The sequence below is a fragment of the Nasonia vitripennis genome, chromosome 4 (assembly GCF_009193385.2).
Source record: "Nasonia vitripennis strain AsymCx chromosome 4, Nvit_psr_1.1, whole genome shotgun sequence".
Classification (NCBI taxonomy): Eukaryota; Metazoa; Arthropoda; class Insecta; order Hymenoptera; family Pteromalidae; genus Nasonia; species Nasonia vitripennis.
This window is the reverse complement of record NC_045760.1, coordinates 9,488,803-9,507,392: the sequence shown is the minus strand read 5'-3', so window position 1 is coordinate 9,507,392 and position 18,590 is coordinate 9,488,803. Positions and strand designations below refer to the sequence as shown.

General features: G+C 35.3%; 2 protein-coding genes across 3 annotated transcripts; both read left to right on the top strand.

Annotated features, from left to right (window-relative positions):
* The first annotated feature begins 95 nt into the window (after positions 1-95).
* LOC100120797 (jerky protein homolog-like) lies at positions 96-3,281 on the top strand. Its single transcript, XM_001604348.6, has 7 exons — positions 96-712; positions 965-1,034; positions 1,119-1,169; positions 1,250-1,339; positions 1,426-1,713; positions 1,821-2,861; positions 2,965-3,281. The coding sequence occupies exons 2-7, from the start codon at positions 1,019-1,021 to the stop codon at positions 3,135-3,137; spliced, it is 1,659 nt and encodes a 552-aa protein (XP_001604398.2). The 5' UTR covers positions 96-712; positions 965-1,018; the 3' UTR covers positions 3,138-3,281.
* A 3,347-nt stretch (positions 3,282-6,628) lies between these two features.
* On the top strand, positions 6,629-9,702 carry LOC100677987. Of its 2 annotated transcripts, none has more exons than XM_016985485.3 (5): positions 6,629-7,946; positions 8,041-8,234; positions 8,315-8,425; positions 8,502-8,615; positions 8,695-9,702. In XM_016985485.3, exons 3-5 carry the CDS (start codon positions 8,370-8,372, stop codon positions 8,981-8,983), a joined length of 459 nt encoding a protein of 152 aa, XP_016840974.1. In that variant the 5' UTR covers positions 6,629-7,946; positions 8,041-8,234; positions 8,315-8,369; the 3' UTR covers positions 8,984-9,702. The 2 variants fall into 2 exon arrangements, with proteins under 2 accessions (XP_016840974.1, XP_008217518.1); XM_008219296.4 differs by having other exon boundaries at positions 8,038-8,234.
* The last annotated feature ends 8,888 nt before the right edge of the window (positions 9,703-18,590 follow it).

Below are 18,590 nucleotides of genomic sequence, written 5' to 3'. Positions count from 1 at the left end.
TTTTTCCTGCCACAGAAAGAAAGTTCCTGATGATGATCGCCTTGTCGGCAACGGATATATACACCTCCGTCGGTAACTATAAAAACGCCCGTGTCCGATCGCGGGATAACGTAGGTACGCACGCAACATCAGCAGCTCTCCCGTCCAGCTCGCTCGCTCGCGCTCTCTCTCCCCAATCGAGCACATTGTGTTTGTTTACTTCCTAGCCAAAACAGCAACGTCGTCCGCGCGTATTTCGCTCTATTATTTTCCTTTCGTTTCCTCGTTTTTCGCCTTTTCTTACCGAGACGCGCACCTCGGCCAAATCAAGTCCGCGGAATATGTGAACGCCGTGATAGAGTAGCCGGAGTCTCTGACGCTGCATAATAAATGTCGGGTTCCAGCCTTGCAATATTGCCCCGTTTTCGAGCATATTTTAAGCTCTGACCGCTTATCTCGAAAGTTGTGGTTGTTGATTTTGTTGTTCGCTCTAACGGAAAAGAAATCACTCGAGAATTGGAATGAACGTCTGCAGTTGTTGCAGATAGATAGCTCGATGAGACACTTGGATTTTTTTAGGTTATTTATTGTAACTGTAGTTTAACTGTTGGAAGAAAATAAAGATTTTGCTGGAGGTACGATTGATTTTGGATGGAACTCAGGGATTCTTCGACTGGAAAAATTGAGAAGCTACTGAAGATTTGAAAGATGCCAGTTACTTATATTTGTTTTGGTGAGAATGGCTGTTGTTATCGTTATAATATTTTATGTTTTAGTCATTCGATTCGTGTTACATCACATAAAAAAATTAATAGAAAAAGTTCAGATCTAATGTTTTGCTGTTGATCTAACGAATCTACCATGCAAAAATCTTAACTTAATTAAATTTCACATGACTCATCGCATAATTGAGACAATACGGATTTTGTATACAAACTGAATGAAATTGTGATATATCTTATAAGTTATGTTTTTTCTGTTTCAGAAAATCATTTGGTTTGATAATCACAAGCAATTTTATGTTCAACACCGAACCACCATGTCTACCTGTTCCGGTTAGTACAGTTTGTGTACACTGTTTGAGCCATATAATAAAATTTACCAATAAGTAAAGAATAACTTTTGGCATATTATTACAGATGATGACCTATTTCGAAGAAATGAACAAGCAACAGTTTATTCCAACTTGGGTGAATATTGAAATTATTTAGATGGTTCAATTTTAATGTTTATATACATAACCAGTAACATACACTATTTCTTATCATAGAAAATGATTCCGTGGCATTACAGCAATTATACCTCAAAGGAGACTTTGCGTTTCCTCAGATAGCTACCAATACTACTACCGATAATTCTGGTGGGTACAGATAAAAAAAAATTAAACTAATCCAATTTAGAACACAATTAGTTTACTCAATTTTCCTACAATTGCGTTTTCTACAGCCAAACGACGAATAAAGAATTTCTCGCTCCAAGAAAAGGTCAAGGTACTCGACGACGTCAAATTAGGCCGGTCAAAAGCTGAGGTTCGTAAGGAGTACGGAATCGGCGAGAGCACACTGCGAAGGTGGGTTCACGACGAGCAAAAGATTCGTGATGCCTTGCACGAGGAAAACGCAAGCCGCAAAAAGCTGCGTCCCGATGACAACCCCTACGTCGGCGAGGCGCTCATCGCGTGGTACAACCGATGCAAACAACAAAATGTGCAATTATCCGGCCTAATGCTTAGAGGTAATAAACAGAATAAGAAATTTGTAAGCTAAAGATGTATCTTGTTATTATAGGCTACATAAAATATTTTACGATTGAGAAAACTAAAATTGTTTCCATTCATCCAGAAAAAGCCTTAGAGCTGAACAAACTACTCGGGGGCAAAGAGAACTTCACAGCGAGCAACGACTGGTTCAACAATTGGAAGAGAAAATACGGCTTGCCCGACCTCACTTTCGCCGAAGAATGCAACAATAAACCCCTAGAGGACAGTGCGGTGAGTCAGCTCACCATGACTTTGTCCAACGCCGTCGAGGAGGAGTCTCTCCTTCGTTGCCAGATCTTTAAGTGCGACAAAACTGTGCTGAACTATAAATCCCTGCCGAACCGAAGGTTCGCTGGTGATAGGATAACCATAATGGCTTGTGGCAACGCCGATGGCAGTCTCAAGCTGCCGCTAGTAGTCCTAGGCAAGTCCGTCAAGTCGACAACGCTGATGAACCTGCAGAATAGCCTGCCGGTATTTTACGCGCACCAAACAACTCTCTGGATCGACAGCGATGTACTGAACGAGTGGTTCGACAACGAGTTCACCCCGCGGGTCACGGAGTTCCTTAAAGCGCGAAGCTTGCCGCTCAAGGCAATTCTTATAGCCGAGAACGTGCCGACCGACGCATTCCAGAACCGGCCGACCAGTGAACTCCAAATTCACTTGATATTACACAACCTGAGTCTGGTAATTGGTCCAATGGACAATGAGAGCCTCGAGAGTATCAAGATGAACTACGAGCATAAGCTACTCAGATCCATCATCAGCGCCCAGGACGACGGTGAAACGATGGCTGATCATCTACAAAAAATCAACCTCAGGGACTTTATCTACTGGATCAGTAATGCTTGGGACGAGGTGAAACCTTCAACCATCGTCAAGTGCTGGAAGAAGCTTCTGGCGGACAACGAAGAGTCGAACGAGGTGTTCTTTGATGATCCGCAGGAAGTGAACCCCGCGGTGATTCAAGACATGCTCAGGAGGATCAATGACTACAGGGATATTAGTGCCGACGACGTGGCGAAGTGGATCGCCGAGAACCACGAGACCTCGAGGATATCGATCGATAATCATATCATCGAAATTGTTGTCAAGGATACAAATGAAGACTTGGTAGACGGTAAATTGGACTACTGTTGATAACTTATTAGTTGAATGATCGTTTGACTTAAAATCTTCCAAATTCTAGAACAAGTGATTAAATTTATGGCCATTTTTTGCAGATGCGGAGAACATGTGCGAGGAAAATAAGACTTTAACGGCTGCCGAAGCGATGAATGGCTTGAACGATGCCATTCGATTTTTCGAGCAGAACGGATGTGCTTCAGTTGCAGAAATGATGACGCTCGTGAAACTGAAAGAAAAAGCACTGTCGATAAAAATTAACACAAAGTGAATGGATCATCTATGTTATAAGACATTTAGCAAATTGGCGGTTTTGTAAAAGGAGATATGTACTAATTTAGTTTATAATTTATTACGTGAATTTTAATGTTTTTGTATAAAAATTTAAAATAAAAGCTTTATCAAAAACTCTATTTTATTGACATGGATCAATAGCACGTCTATAATGCTTCTGTAATTTGTTACATTTATTTTGAAATCCTGCATATAAATTGCGTTATTTCTGTATATAAAAGTCAATTTCGAAATACAAAGAAATTAACAAAAATGTATTCTGGGAATGAGAGCCATGGTTTTATAGTTTACTTAATTATTTGTGTCGTGTATAAACCAAAATATAAAAACGTAACAAGACAATTATGAAATTCAAAAAAAGAATTAAAGAGTCGGCAGTGAATACTATAATACAGTCAATAAGTCAGAAAAAGAAGAATGCAATACTAATTTAGCAGTTGAGATAATTGTCAACAAATTGAAATGTTTTCAAAATATAAACAAAAACAATTTTAATATTGCTTCCAGTTTCAGCAAATTTCTCAGAGGTAAAATTTTTAATAAAATACGTCATACTTGCCTTATTTGTTGTATATATTAATAAAATTCATCTTTCTAGTTGTTTTGCAAAGATTGTCAATGAAGGTACAAAAAAAAATTGTGCATTGACAACAATGAATATTCTTTTCACAATAAAACTGAATGTATGTATTACTCACAAAGTTTCATTGTTAAGATTCATATAAGACTTTACCAAATGACGTAATCAACTTTGATGAATACGCAGTAAATAATCAATTGACAGATGAGTGCAATAGTAATGATAAAAGCATACAAGAAAATACAAATGAAGAAACTAATTTGAAAGAAATGCTTAAACCAGAAAGTAACGTTAAAAAATGTGCCTTAAGTGAAAGTAAACAAAACTACGATAAAATAAAAAATAACATTGATGGGCGGAGATTATTTAGATTTGTTAACAAATTGAATTATTCAAATTATATATTTATTATTATTATTAAATACTTTAAATATACTTTTAAAACTCTCATAAATATTAATGAAGATTTTATTAATAAAAAGGATATAGATAATGCTATACAAATAGAAGTTAAGAAAAAAGTGTATAGAGTTAATAGAAGTACTGGAGATAATGCTAACAAGAAAGATACTGATAATGATATAAAAATAGAATTTGAAACATCATTAAATAAATATTATGAACATACCGAAGTTTTAAGTACTAAAAAAGATATTAATAATGTAGTAGTTATTGAAGATTATGAGAAAAAAGAGGATGTTGATATTATAATTACAGAAAATTTTTTAACACAGAGAATGTTAGTGATGATACACAAATAAAAGAAGTAACTTTTTATTTGTTTTAGATATAGCACCAAATTTTACCAATATTTTACTGTACATAAATATCTCAAAAAAATGTGAATTACGTATTATTTGAATTTCAGTTTTAAAAAGAGAGGATTTAGCTATAAACCACTGAATTTCAATTCAAATTTACAACTTATAAATAGAATTGAATTTGCAGGAACAAGTATAGTAATTGATTTAATTACTAACTTATTCATAATATTTTAAGAATCATCAGATATAAGATTATTTGTTGTGAATGAACTGTAATATTGTGCAACCACAAAATGAAACTAGAATAGAGAACAGACATGATTTTTAAAACCTTTTTTAAAATAAAGTTAAGAATAAATCTTACACAAAAGTATAAGAGTTACGATTTTTACTGCAATATTTGTTAAGTAATCTTGTTTTGAAAATTCAGTTTGCTAATAATACGTTTAAACGATTGAGAGCTCACGTCATCAATATGGCGGCGCGAAGGATGAAAATATATATAGATGCATAAAGGTATGTAAATTTTAATACATAAAATAACCTTATTGTTTTCTCCGAAATCATAATAGAGATGAGAGATAATGCTGCAAAATCAAAATAGATTTATGATGATTGAATTTATGCACTCAAATTCCCGCACGTTAGGTTAGGTCTTTATCCTTTGAGCCGCCATATTGGAGAGCTGCCGTTTTAAAAACTACTGAAACATATGAATTTTTAACTAATCATATTAGAGCCTAGAGGTACTAAATCAGCAAAAAATTGGTGCATAACGTATTCTTATGCTATTTTCTACTGTATGTGAGTATTTATATGTATATAGCAAAACCATGTCTGTTCCCTATTATAGAAAACTGCAAAATATGCAATACAAACTTGTATTATGAATATTTGATTTGCCAAAATAAGTATCAAAGTATTTACTCAATGTACAGTCATCTGAGTAGAAAGCATCAAGTTGAAAAAAGTGTAGTAAACAGTAAGCATTTCAAATTGAAAGTCAACGATCACTAAATACCTATATAAAATACTAAAACTCATTTGCAGAATTTAAAAAGAGTCAATTAGCAATAGTAGTCATAGATTTGAACAATACAACATATTCCTTATGTTAGTATGGAATTAATAGAAAGATTCCAAATCATCAAGCAGTTTTTTATTCAAAATCTGATCTAATGCTTACAGGCTTGGAACAATATCATGATAAAAGATATAAAGAAATTTATAGCACAGTGTGGCTAAAATACGCTGTTAAGTCAGGCCTATCTGTGACTAAAGTAGTCCTTTTTTACACCGTGTTTATCACACTCGCTACGCTCGTGCGCTAACCTCACGGTGCAAATAAGGACTACTTTAGTCACGAATAGGCGAGACTTGCGGATTTTAGCAGTCTGTGCTATAAAATTTTATACGATACTCTTGACTTAAATGGTTCAGTTTTACACGGCGCTTAGCGCCCTCGCTACGCTCGGGTGCTAACTGCGCCGTGTAAAAAAGAACCATTTAAGCCATACGTATCGTAATGTACTATTTACATGCAGTACCAAATCCTATCACCGCCTACTGCCTTGATTTCCACAAACATGTTTTAGTATCGAAACTAAAAAAAATGAGAACCGGTGTACCACCTGCAAGGCCAAGTATATCTTTCTTTGTAATGGTAGCAAGTATATTCGCAAAAATCATTTGTTATAAAAAAAGACTCATACACTGTAGGACGTTTCTGCTAATCAGATATTCATGTATACCTAAACCATTTACAATATCGTGAACAATTATAGTACGTATTTTATAATGTGTTGAAAGTAAATAAAAATAAAAATATTATTTTTTTATTTATATATCTACACCTACCAGTAATTGAAATTCTGAATTACGGAAATTTCTAACAGCGCCCGCCACTGGTTAACTGGGATCGATGCGCATGCGCTCTATATGAGAACGCACCCGACTAGAATCAATCCTACGGGTAAGATCAGGGCCGGATCAGGAGAGTTAGGGTACTGATCCGGGCCAAGCCAGGAATCGGGTATGGGCCGTAGCACGGGTGTAATGATGCGCAAATCCGGCCCGAGAAAAAACGAATATGAAGAGAAAAAAATTGACAAATCAAATAATGTTACGGGCTTTATCATGCATAGTTTACCCTACCTGAAGTTTACTTGTATAGACTACTACATTACCGGATCTGGGCCGGATAAAATCCTGAAGTATGCTAAATCATTTTCTTATTATCATCTTACTCTAATATAATAAATGCCAAATAATGTTGTACAAACGTTAAACTATTTATTTGTTAATTTATTTATTAAGTACGTCATGAGCAATTTATATAACATAAATTACATTAAAACGTATACGTAACTGAAATATATAAAAATATTCAAATTTTAATTATTAATATTTTAAACGTCATTGCCATCACTATCTTGATCGCGAGTTCTTTTTCTGCTGTCACGACCTCGATCCCAATCAGCAGCATTGTTTATAACAGTTCCAATCAGTCCCAGTAAATCAGCATTTGTCACTGTTTGTCCCTTCTTACCATATGCATTCTGCATTGCATCTGAAAAATATTATACTTATTTATGAAGAATATTTTTATATAAATACATGAGCCAAAAATAATTTTTTTATTTCCTGTCTTACCAAACAAGCAGTCGTAAAACTTAGAATCTTTAAAAATGTACTTTAAAATAGGAGTTATAACGTTGGCAGCTACATTTTTCTCTTGAGTATTTATATTGCAGCCAAAATAAGTTTTCTGAAATGAATAAATATAGATTAAATTTGAATTTTTTTTTCTTTGTGTAATTTAACATCTATAGTTCTTCTAAGGTTTTTAGCAATACCTATGTAAACAAATTTGGCTTCATCTTCCGGATAATTTTCTTTAAAATTCTTAATTTCAAATAGTTTTTTTTTACCTGTTTTTAAAAATGTGTTTGCACATGCAGGAAGTTCAGAATAATACGTTTTCAATGTTTTCAATAAAGCATCTAGATGAGTATTAGGAATGGTAAACGTAAAAAACCATTTCTTCAAGTCTTTCGCCTATTCTACTAATTCATCATTATTATACTTCTTTGCTATAACAGGTGCATCTGTATCTGATTCTTTATTCTTAACAATGTTTTCTATGTCTTCTACTTCCTGAACTTGTATAAATTGTATCGTAGTAGTCTGCTACAGTTTACATGTTTTCTAAATCTAGGCAAGCAAATCCGGGCCGGGTTAACGCAATTTCCTTTGCTCTGTAGCAGAAAAGGAGTCTCATAACCTCTGAAAACGCTAGCATACAAAATTGTGATTGATTTTGATTGTTGATTTTCGTGATATTTTAAATAAATTAATAGTGAAAAATGCCGAAAGTATGTTGTGTACCAACCTGCAAAATGCGGAGCGACGATTTCGATAGTTTAAAGAAAACTTTTCACACGTAATTAGTTCGATTTAAACAATATTACTTTTACTTGTGTTTTCTTATTATTTTAATTTTGCATTTTGCATTTTCGCATGCATGTTTCCAGCAGATAAAGATTTGAGACAAAAATGGAAACAACAATTGAAAGCGGAGTTTATGGATTTGTCGTTGCCAAAATATTCATATGTGTGCAGTTCACATTTCAAGCCTGATTGTTTTTATTTTTCTGGACTGTGTACAAATCTGAGATTAAAAAAAAGGATCTTATCCATCAATATTCTCAAGCTTGGAAGATAATAAGTTGTAAGTACCTGTTGATAAAAATAATAATTAACTTATGGTTGTAAAAAAATTATTATTAAGTAGATTATTATCATTTACAGAGAAAAACAGTTTGTCGAAGCAGATACAAGTTTAAATCATAATAATTCACAATTGATGGAAGCAGAAGACAGTAAGCAGGTTGATATTTGTACCAATGAAGCACCTGATAGGTATATGTTTTAATATTTAATGCCTTATCCGGTCAGGCATGTTCTATGTTGATGATTTTTATAAATGTATTTTTAGTCGATCAAAGGATTATCAAGCAGAATCAGATGGAGAAAGTGACACGAGTCCTCTCATGGATGTGCCAGACTTTGTGGCAGCAGAATTACCGACCAAAGCTAATGTGTCTGAAAGGTAATATTCAAAGTATATTTGATGATACGTGTAATGTATAATCTCATTGAACGGTGTGTTATTTTTATAAAATTTTTAGCAACAATCCAACTGATAAGATGATATCAAAGTCTCGAGTGAAATCTTTGACGAATGTAGATGTTGAAAGTTTAGATGCACCAGTAGATGTGAAAGACATTCTGCGAAATGCAAAGGCACAAATAATATCTCTTCAGCGAAAAAATAAAACTTTACAGACAAAACTTTATCGCTGGAAAAAAGGAGTTAAAACGGGAAATTCTTTGCTGTCACACCTAAAGCACCGTAAATATATAAACGAGAATGTTGTCGATTCACTAAAAGTAAGTAAATTGTTAAGTAATTCTTGACTTCTGTAGTATTAAGTAATTGGTTATGTACTATGTAAACCTTCTTTCATTTATTTATTTTTTTCTTTATTTCTAAATCTCATATTTATATGAAAGTTATGTAAAAATATTATTGTATTGCATAGAAACCGATTTTTTATGACCTAATATATAGGAACAAGTGTGTGTAGGTGTGAGTGAGAAAAGTTTAAGAAAGAATGCACATAAGTATATAGCCTATAAGATGAATTGTAATTCATTATTTTCTACACAGTCGGACGACAATTGATATTTTAATTCCATAACAATTTTATTGATTTGAAATTATTTTTTGTCAATTCTTGTTTTACTTCGATGCAAACTATTGAAAATCATGTAAGTGTGTTAAGGATGTATGCGTATAAATTAATCGCATCATATTTTATGTTTAAAAATATTTTATTGTATATTATAACAAATCTCTAGTCACGAAAGTATAAAATATCATTTTTAATCATGTACATAAATAAACATCAAATGAAATTCTTATACAAACAAATACAAAAGTTGATTTCTATTCGTTGGATCTATTTCTTAAAAATTGCTTGATATTGAAAATTCTCTTGTCTAGAGTTTGCTACGTTAATGTAAGAAATTTTAGTTTTAATTTTGCATTTGTCGATTTTTTAATAAAACATTTTTGTACACAATAATTGTATATAATTTTCTAAAAGATTCATTAAAATATAAAATATAATAAAGAATTCTTTGATAATTTATTAAAACCTCTTACAAGTTCATAGGTAGTAGTGGATAATGGTCTTGTGTTTCGCATCATTTTTATTTAAAGAATTTTTTATATGTTTACAAACGAAAAGAAATAATAAAAACGTAAAATTGAATTTCAATAGTTTATAACAAACAAATCACAATAATAATAATCATTGTAAAATTTTTATTTTTTTTTTACATCATTAATTGTTTTGTACTCTAGGAATCGTTACCTTCTCACGCATATCAAATTTTCCGAAGGCTCCTACGCAAACCATCCACGAATTGTCCATTTCCACCTGCTTTAAAATCATTTGCTACCACTCTCCATTTTTACTCTCCAAAAGCCTACAATTATGTTAGGAATGCTTTTATGAAATGCTTACCACATCCTATGAATATCAGCAAATGGTATAAAAACATAAATTGTTCGTCTGGTATAAGTCAAGCGTGCATTGACGCTGTTAAACGAAAAGTTGCATTTCATAAAAGCACTAATAAAGAAGCAGAAGTGTTATGTAATTTGGTTATGGATGAGATGAAGATAAAAAAGAAAGTAGAAGTGATAAATGGAAAGGAGTATGGATATATTGACGTCGGAAAAGATTATGAAAAGGATGAAATGCCGGAAGCAGAGAATGCATTAGTTTTCATGTTAGTCTGCGTTAATGGAGGCTGGAAAATTCCAGTTTCTCACTATTTCGTTAAAGCTTTGAGCGGTCAAAAAAAAGCCGAATTAACGAAAGAAATATTAACCCGGCTAAGTGAAACTGGTGTAAAAATCACATCTGTAACTTTTGACGGATTACAAGCCAATTTTACAATGTGTAAACATTTAGGAGCAACGATTTCTGCAGAGAATCCCATGGATGCGTACTTCCCTCACCCCGTATCAAAAGAGCCGATATGTATAGTACCCGACGGTTGTCATGTTCTAAAATTAATTAGAAATGCTTTTGCTTACGACGACATGTATGATGCTGACGGCAACATCATATCATTGAATTTTTTTAAAAAATTAGTTGAGTGCAAGATTGTCAGGGACTACATTTAGGTACAAAAATCAGACAACAACATATAGATTTCGAACAAAATAAGATGAATGTACGGTTAGCTGCGCAAACTGTAAGTGAAAGCTCTAGCGTTGCTTTGCGATATATGCGTGATGAGCTTCAAAGCTCTGAATTTCAAAATGTCGAAGGAACAGCTAAATTTTATTCAATTATTAATGCAGGTTTTGACATCTTAAATTCAAGGGAGCGTTATAACAAAAATAAATCGAAAAATGCTATAGATTCAAAAAATATCAAAGAGATAAGGGAAAAAGTTGATAATATAACTGAATATATTAAAGGTTTACGCACTTCAGACGGCACTCCAGTCATCGACTGTGCAAGGAAAACTGGATTTGTTAGTATGATAATCTCCTTGAACAATGTTTTAAGAATCTACGACACTTTTATGAAGCCGTTAAATGGTTATTTATTAACGTACAAATTATCACAGGATCATCTCGAGATGTTTTTTAGTGCTATAAGGAGTAAAGGAGGATACAGTAATAAATCTACCTGCTATCAGTTTATTAATATTTTTAAAAAATTGTTAGTGCACGCTGATGTAAAAGAATCGAAACATGCAAATTGCACGTCTTTAGATGAAACGAGTCTTTTGCAAGTATCGTTGAAAAAAAAGAGACTAAAACAGAGAATTCATCGAATGATAACTTATTTATTCAAACAATTCAAACAGACAATGTTTTATCAGAACACGACGATTTTTATGGAAAAGGAAAAAATAAAAAGTATATAGACAATACTGTCATTCATATTGCTGGATTTGTTACGAGAACAATTTTAAAAAAGAGTAGATGCTTCCAGTGTCCTTTACTATTAACTTCAGAAGTCAGTCACTCTAGTCTAACCGAAAAAAAAAATCGAGGAGGTTTGCTTTCACCTTCTGTAGATATCATTAATATCTGCAAAATCGTTGAGAAAAATTTCAAGCTGTTTTATACTTCTAAAAAGGGCATGTTTAATACATTATTTCAAAGTATCTTAACTAATATACCAGATTCTCTCTTTCAAATCCAGCATTCTGAGGATCCCGCTAAACATAGATTATTTATACTAAAACAAATAAGCTTTGCGTATTTAAGAGTAAGAGTTAATCACTACGAGTCAGAGAAAAGTCGATCAAATAAGAAAATCAGAAGAATTTACACAAAGATGATTTTATTTCGCAACGAATAAACAACTTTTTGGGTTCAGACAATAACAAATAAAAATTTCTATTTATTATAATTTAACTATTTAAGTACAATTATTCAGTTAATATTGTGAGTAAGTGGAAGATTTATGTATTTATTACTGCGTTCTGTAATATGATTTTCAAAAATATCGAAGTATTTATGTTTGTCACTTAAGAAGCGGCTTTTTGTGAAATGTTGTATTTTTTCATTTTTCTATGAATCTTATAAATAAATATTATTTATTAATTTATTTATTTTATTTTATTGAAATGCGTAAATGTATCAAATAATTAACTTATATAAATTTTAATTAGATTATTTTCCATTTTTTAAAAAGAAAAAAAAATTCATTTTATTACCAAGCTCTAAATTATAAACAAAAAGAAGAAAAAAAATACTTGATCAGGAATCGAACTCCAAAAAAAAGCATTTAGCCATGCGCCTGAAACCTCACGACCACCGTCGCATTCATATTGCAATCAACTCGAAATGGCTCATGATCATCACCCCCTTGACGGCTTAAGTTTTATTTGTTGTCGTAGTTTAAGTTTAAACATAATATTTTGGTGACTACGCTATTAAATTTGATCATTCAATAAATTCAATAAACGTTGAAAGAATTTGTGGTTATATTGTTGTGTCAGGTTAGGTATGCTCGCCACCATTCGCGCGAGGGGCAGAGTCTCCCCACTCTTTCTCAACGATTAGAGATTAGATTAGATTAGATTAGATTAATTGCTCTTTATTTTTGTACATTTTGTTGTACATATAACAAATATAGTGTATTATGATAAAGGAATAAATAAAATTTGTGTAAGGGTATATAGTATAAGGTGTGTGTGATGTTGAGAGATGACATGAGATGAAAGAGATTGTATGTATGTTTGTGCGATGTTTATGTGTTTTCCAAATTAAAGAAATAATTTTTAGCTGCTTGTTTGAAGTGTGATATGGATAGTGTGTCGCGAAGTTGAGATGGAAGGCTATTCCAGAGGTAGGAGGCGCTGATGAAAAATGAATTCCTCAGCGTCTCCGTCTTGAAGGACGGGATGTCCAGTGGAGTCACCTCGCCCTTGACAGGCCTGAGTGCGACGTGTTAGTCGAAATAGGCTAGTAGATAAGCTGGTATTGAGGTGTTGAAAATTTTTCTAAGAAAACAGGCCATGAAGTACTTCCTACGTCCGGCGGTGGTGAGCCATTGCAACTCACGCCTGTAAGGGGAGATGTGCTCGTCCCTCTTTACACCATAGATGTATCGGATTCCCGTATTGACAAGCATCTGCAGTTTTAAGTCAAGCTCTTGAGTCAGGTCGCAGTAAACAAGTGAGCAGTAGTCGATGAGGGGAAATAGGAGTGCTTGCACCAAATGTTGGCGCAACCTGAGGCTAGTGCTCTTCCGAAAGAAATATAGCCGATACATTAAAGAGTGAGCACGTTTACAAGTTTGTGTAACGTGCTCTTTCCACGTAAGTTTTGAGTCAAGCACCAGCCCCAGGTTGCGCACAGATGATTCAAAGTTGACCTGGGCCCCCCCTATATTTATATAGGTGTTAGCAGTAGAAGGTAGAGCATTGATATAGTAGGGTGAGCCCAGGACGATCGCCTTAGTCTTACTAACATTCAGCTTAAGTCTGTTTAGTGCTGCCCAGCCCATTATCCTCTCGGCGTTAGCACTCATCTTGTCAGAACAGGAATCGAGCTCCTCAAGGGGGCATTGACAGTAGATTTGCAGATCATCCGCGTAGACTAGATGGGATACATCTGAGTCAAGGCAGAGGCCAATGTCATTGATGTATAACGCGAACAATAAGGGGCCCAAGACTGACCCCTGTGGGACACCGGTGTTTAGTGGTAGGAATGTAGAGAGTTCGTTGTTGTCACCAATGACGGCCTGTTCTCTACCAGAAAGGTAAGATGCAAGCCAGCGGATAACCTGCTTGGAGAAGCCGAAGGAGGGTAGCTTTCTGAGTAGCCTGACGTGACACACTGTATCAAACGCCTTGCTAAAATCAAAAAGAAGCAGAAGGGTGACCTTCTTCCTGTCCATTCCAAGCCTGACATCATCAGTCAGCTTAATCAAGCCGGACTGCGTGCTGTGGCCAGTGCGAAAACCAGTTTGGAAACTATCAAGATAGAGTCTAGTTTCAAGGTATTCAGAGATTTGAGTGTGCACCAGCCACTCCAGCGCCTTGGATAGAAAGCAAAGTAGGGAAATCGGTCGGTAGTCAGTTACAGCTGTAGGAGAGTTGATCTTGTTTAATGCTCTTACGAGCGATGATTTCGAGGCAGAGGGAAAGCATGCCTCACTCAAAGACAGGTTGAAAATTTGACAGATTAAAGGAGTGAGTATTGGTAGTGCTTTAGAGATTACAACCTGTGGGATGCCATCGCTTCCCCTGGCCTGGGTATTGAAATGTGAAACTGCAGCTAACACGTCCGATTCTGTGATGGCCCTGAAGATAAAGTGTTCAGGGAGGTCTAGACTCTCGAGGGTCCGCAGATACTCCTCGACAGATGGAGCTTGAGGGTCATTTGAGATGGAACTGAAGTGTTCGTTGAGAGCATCTGGAGAGAACCGAGCAGGCGGAGAAGATCTAGAGGTGGTAATGCCAAGATTTTCAAGTTCTCTCCATATCTCTGCAACGTCGGTTAGAGTAGACAAGCGTGAATAATAGTAATTCAGCCTGGCTTCCACGACCCGTTGATGAGCGTCATCCCTTGCGATTCTATAAAAGTATAGATCCCAAGGTAGACGACTTCTGCGAAAACGCCTGTAGAGCCTATTCCTTTCAGTTAAAAGGTCACGAAGAGCCGCGGTGAACCACGGGTGACGTTTACGTCCAGGTGTCACAGTCTTTAATGGGGCGAGATGATTTATGGCTTTTGTGATGTTTTCGTTGAGGATGGTGATGCATTCGTCAAGTGATGGTGTGGTGAAGGATGACCAGGCGCATGCGCTAAGGAAGTCCCTTAGCTTCTCAGCACATATTCCTTTGTAGTTTCTGTAAGTGTAGGTATTAGGTACGTAGCGTGGAATATGTACGTCGAGTGTGGCTGTAATAAGGTCATGTCCATTAATGAAAGGTGTGTCAGTCTTCCAGTATGAGAGCAGGCGATCCTGCTCATCGATTAAGCAAAGGTCAAGCCAGGTGTCAGAGTCTTGTCTATGATGAGTTGCACCGTATGGCACAAAAATAAGGGAGTTCTCGTCGATGAAAGCCTTGATGAAATTGGCGTCTTCAGACGAGGAAAGTTGGTCAGCATTGAAATCACCCATGATGACCTTCGTGGAGTATTTGTGCATGTGTGTTGTTAGTTGCTCAATAAAGTTAGATCCCTGGATAAAGAGAGAATGAGGAGGGCGATACACAACCCCCACGAAGATGGGCGATATTCCCTTAGCTGTGATTTCACAGAAAAGATACTCCGGCTTACCTGGTTTGCCCGACCATTCACCATCAGATGACGAGATGATACAAGCTGTCAGTGAGTGATGGATGTAGAGAGCCACACCTCCACCGTTCCTGTTTCTGTCCCGTCTGTAAAGAGTGTAATCGTCCAGTGAAGGGATGGACGATATCTTGTCGCTTAGCCAGGTCTCGGTCACAGCCACTACGTGGAAGGGGGAACGAGTGGACAAGAAGAACCTGATCATCTCAATGTGACCCGTAAGGGAGTTCGCATTGAGATGACAGACCCTGAGACCCCCAGACAGAGACGCTTTAGATGTAGATGTGGATGTGTTTGATGTTTTAGACGGTGGTTTTGGTGGAATGATGTGTAAGTGTTTTAGAGAGAGAGAGAGAGAGAGAGAGAGAGAGAGAGAGACAGAGAGAGAGAGAGTACCCAAAGTATCGCCCTCTCACTCTACAGCGTCTACACTTTTTAACACGCAGTGCTTCCTCCACGTAGTATATGCTCTAAGCATGTAGTCCAGTAAAATTAGCTGTGAAATCGCCCTGCGGTAGAAATGGCTGCATTTTGGATATTTGGTAAATCGGGGTCGGAAAAGCCAATTCTGAAATTTGCAGCTTCCTAGAACGAGGGGTTCTATGCGAAAACAGCGTGCGAAAGATATTTTTGCTTATATCTCGAGATCGGCTTGACCTATGAAAAAATGGCTGGCATCAATGGAAAGAGCGTTAAATTTTGCATTGGAAACAATTTTTTACTCGATTCCGATGAGCGCAAAGTTCCGAGATAATTAATGAAAAAGAAATTTGCTTGGTGTAGAGGCAGGGGAGGGGAGCGCGCAGACGACATGGCCGCCGCCGCTCTCTCCGCGCGCAGCGGCGGGACGGCGGGAACCGAGCCGCGCTTGAATGCGTCCTGCGAAAATATCATTTTTGATTTCGCGGCGACATCCGGAAAACTTATTGTATGAACTTTTTATTAATATTATCGAAATTAGCTATATAATTATTAAGTGTGTATAGTTAATTATGAATTAATAAGTAATAAATGTTCTCAATAATATAGCTATCCAATGAGCGGAAAAATGGCATTACCTTGCATCCCAAATTTGATTTAACCGGTGCACCAATGACGCTGAAAAAATGAAATAGTCATATTTCATATACTTTTGTATGCGCGGAAGCGATTTCTTTAGTTTCAGTGACCCATAGTACATTATGATACAAGTGTCGTATGAGGCACAGTCGGGCACGGCGAGCGTAGCGAGGGTGCTTACGCCGTGCTGGAAAGTGAACATACAACTCGAGTATCGTACAATATTTTATAGCACTGCTTGATTAAATCCGCCAAGTCACGCAAATCCGTGGCGTAAGTAAAATTTATAATTGCAAAACAAGTAAAAAATGAGGTGAATACAACATTACAAGATCTTCGAAATCAATGTTCTAAATTTAAATCGTCCGTTTACGGAATAGAGTTAGATAATATGTATAAAAGTCTTTATTGAATTCAACAAAAAATTGATTCTTTAGTCTCCTTAAGCGGTAAGAAAAGAGAAAAAAGAGGGTTATTTTATTAACTATATTAGTCGGAACAATTTTATTTGCTCATGCGTTTGCTGGATGTGATTCAACAAGTGCTATATATAATAAAGGTAAAAAAAGTATTATAACATTATTACAAAAAAATGAAGACTTGCAACAATTGATATCTATATTTTATAAGCCATTCCAAAATGTCGACGATATATATACAGTTGCTAAAAAAATTATGATAAGAATGTATGGTGCAGATGACCAAAAACTGACTCTACATGAATTAAGATATAAAACATTTTGCACATCTACAGCAATTGCAAAATAGTATATTGTGTACCAAGGGCGTAAAGTGGGCTTTTTTAGGCCGAGTGTGGATTTTGTAGTACTCGTCTGCGACTCGTAAACGCCCTCGCCTTCGGCTCGGGCTAACTCGCCTTGACTCGTACTGCAAAATCCACGAGGCCAAAAAGCCCACTTAGCCCTTGGTGCACACCATATTTTATGTAACGCGCGGACGTATTTTCGCGTTTTTTCGTACGTGTTAAGAGGGACTGATGTGACTATTTTTTGACACGGCAACCGTGCTCTTGTCTTGTTCAAACATTATATAAAAGTCAAATTCATTTTTGTTTTTTTTTTGTAAATAAATAATTGATTTTAACAGTACCGAATTTATAATGAGAAAATTGGAAAAAAATGAAATAAAGTATTATGTAAAGGGTTTTAATGAAAAAAATAAGAAATTTCGACAATGTTAATTTATATTTAGTTATAAATTATATATTATTCAAGAACATAACAGTTTGTACATTTTTTATTTAATAATAAATAATGCGAATTTATCAAAATCAACTTTTTCTTTTAAATTACAAAAAAAATTTTGCGGGCAATAAAGACTTTTTAGCGGGCTATAAAGGCCATTATTGCCCGCTGGTTGAATATGCGGGCAATAAAGGTTTTTATTGCCCGCTAAAATAACTTTTTTGCCCGCTGGTCAAAAAAGAGTCACTTTAGTCCCTATTAATAGGTACGAAAAACGCGAAAATCGTTCGCGTGTTACATACAAAGAATTATCTTTATCGTCTTTACCGCCTACCGATTCGGTATTAAGAGAGCATGCTAAAAGAGTATATTACCAAATGCAGATTTGGCTTGGATTCGATTTAGATCCAGTATTATGGGGATGGAAGAGAACGAGTAATATGCTACTACCTATTATGAATCCTAAACCAGTTGCACCAATCGAATTACTAGAGATGGTGAGTTATTATGAGTGAGATGAGTATTATATGTTATCCTAAAATATATTATATGAAATCGTCTAATTTTTCTTTGAAAATAATTTCCAAATGACGTATTTAATATTTATTTTAGTGAACTATTCGATATTTTCTATTGTAATATTTACTGTGATAAGAAAAAATAATTAACTTGATTTTCAGATATTCTGTGGGTGTAAAACAAACTGTAACACATCCCGATGTTCGTGCAAAAAGGCTGGAATAAAATGTAGTTACAGTTGTAAAAATTGCAATGGCCAAAGCTGTGAAAATGCTTCAAATTTGCATAAGGTCATACTTGAGAGTGGATACAGCAGAGCGACAAGATGATATAGATGATATAGAAGATAATGAAAATCTGTGGAATGATGAAATAAATGATTTACAAGAAGAAGAAG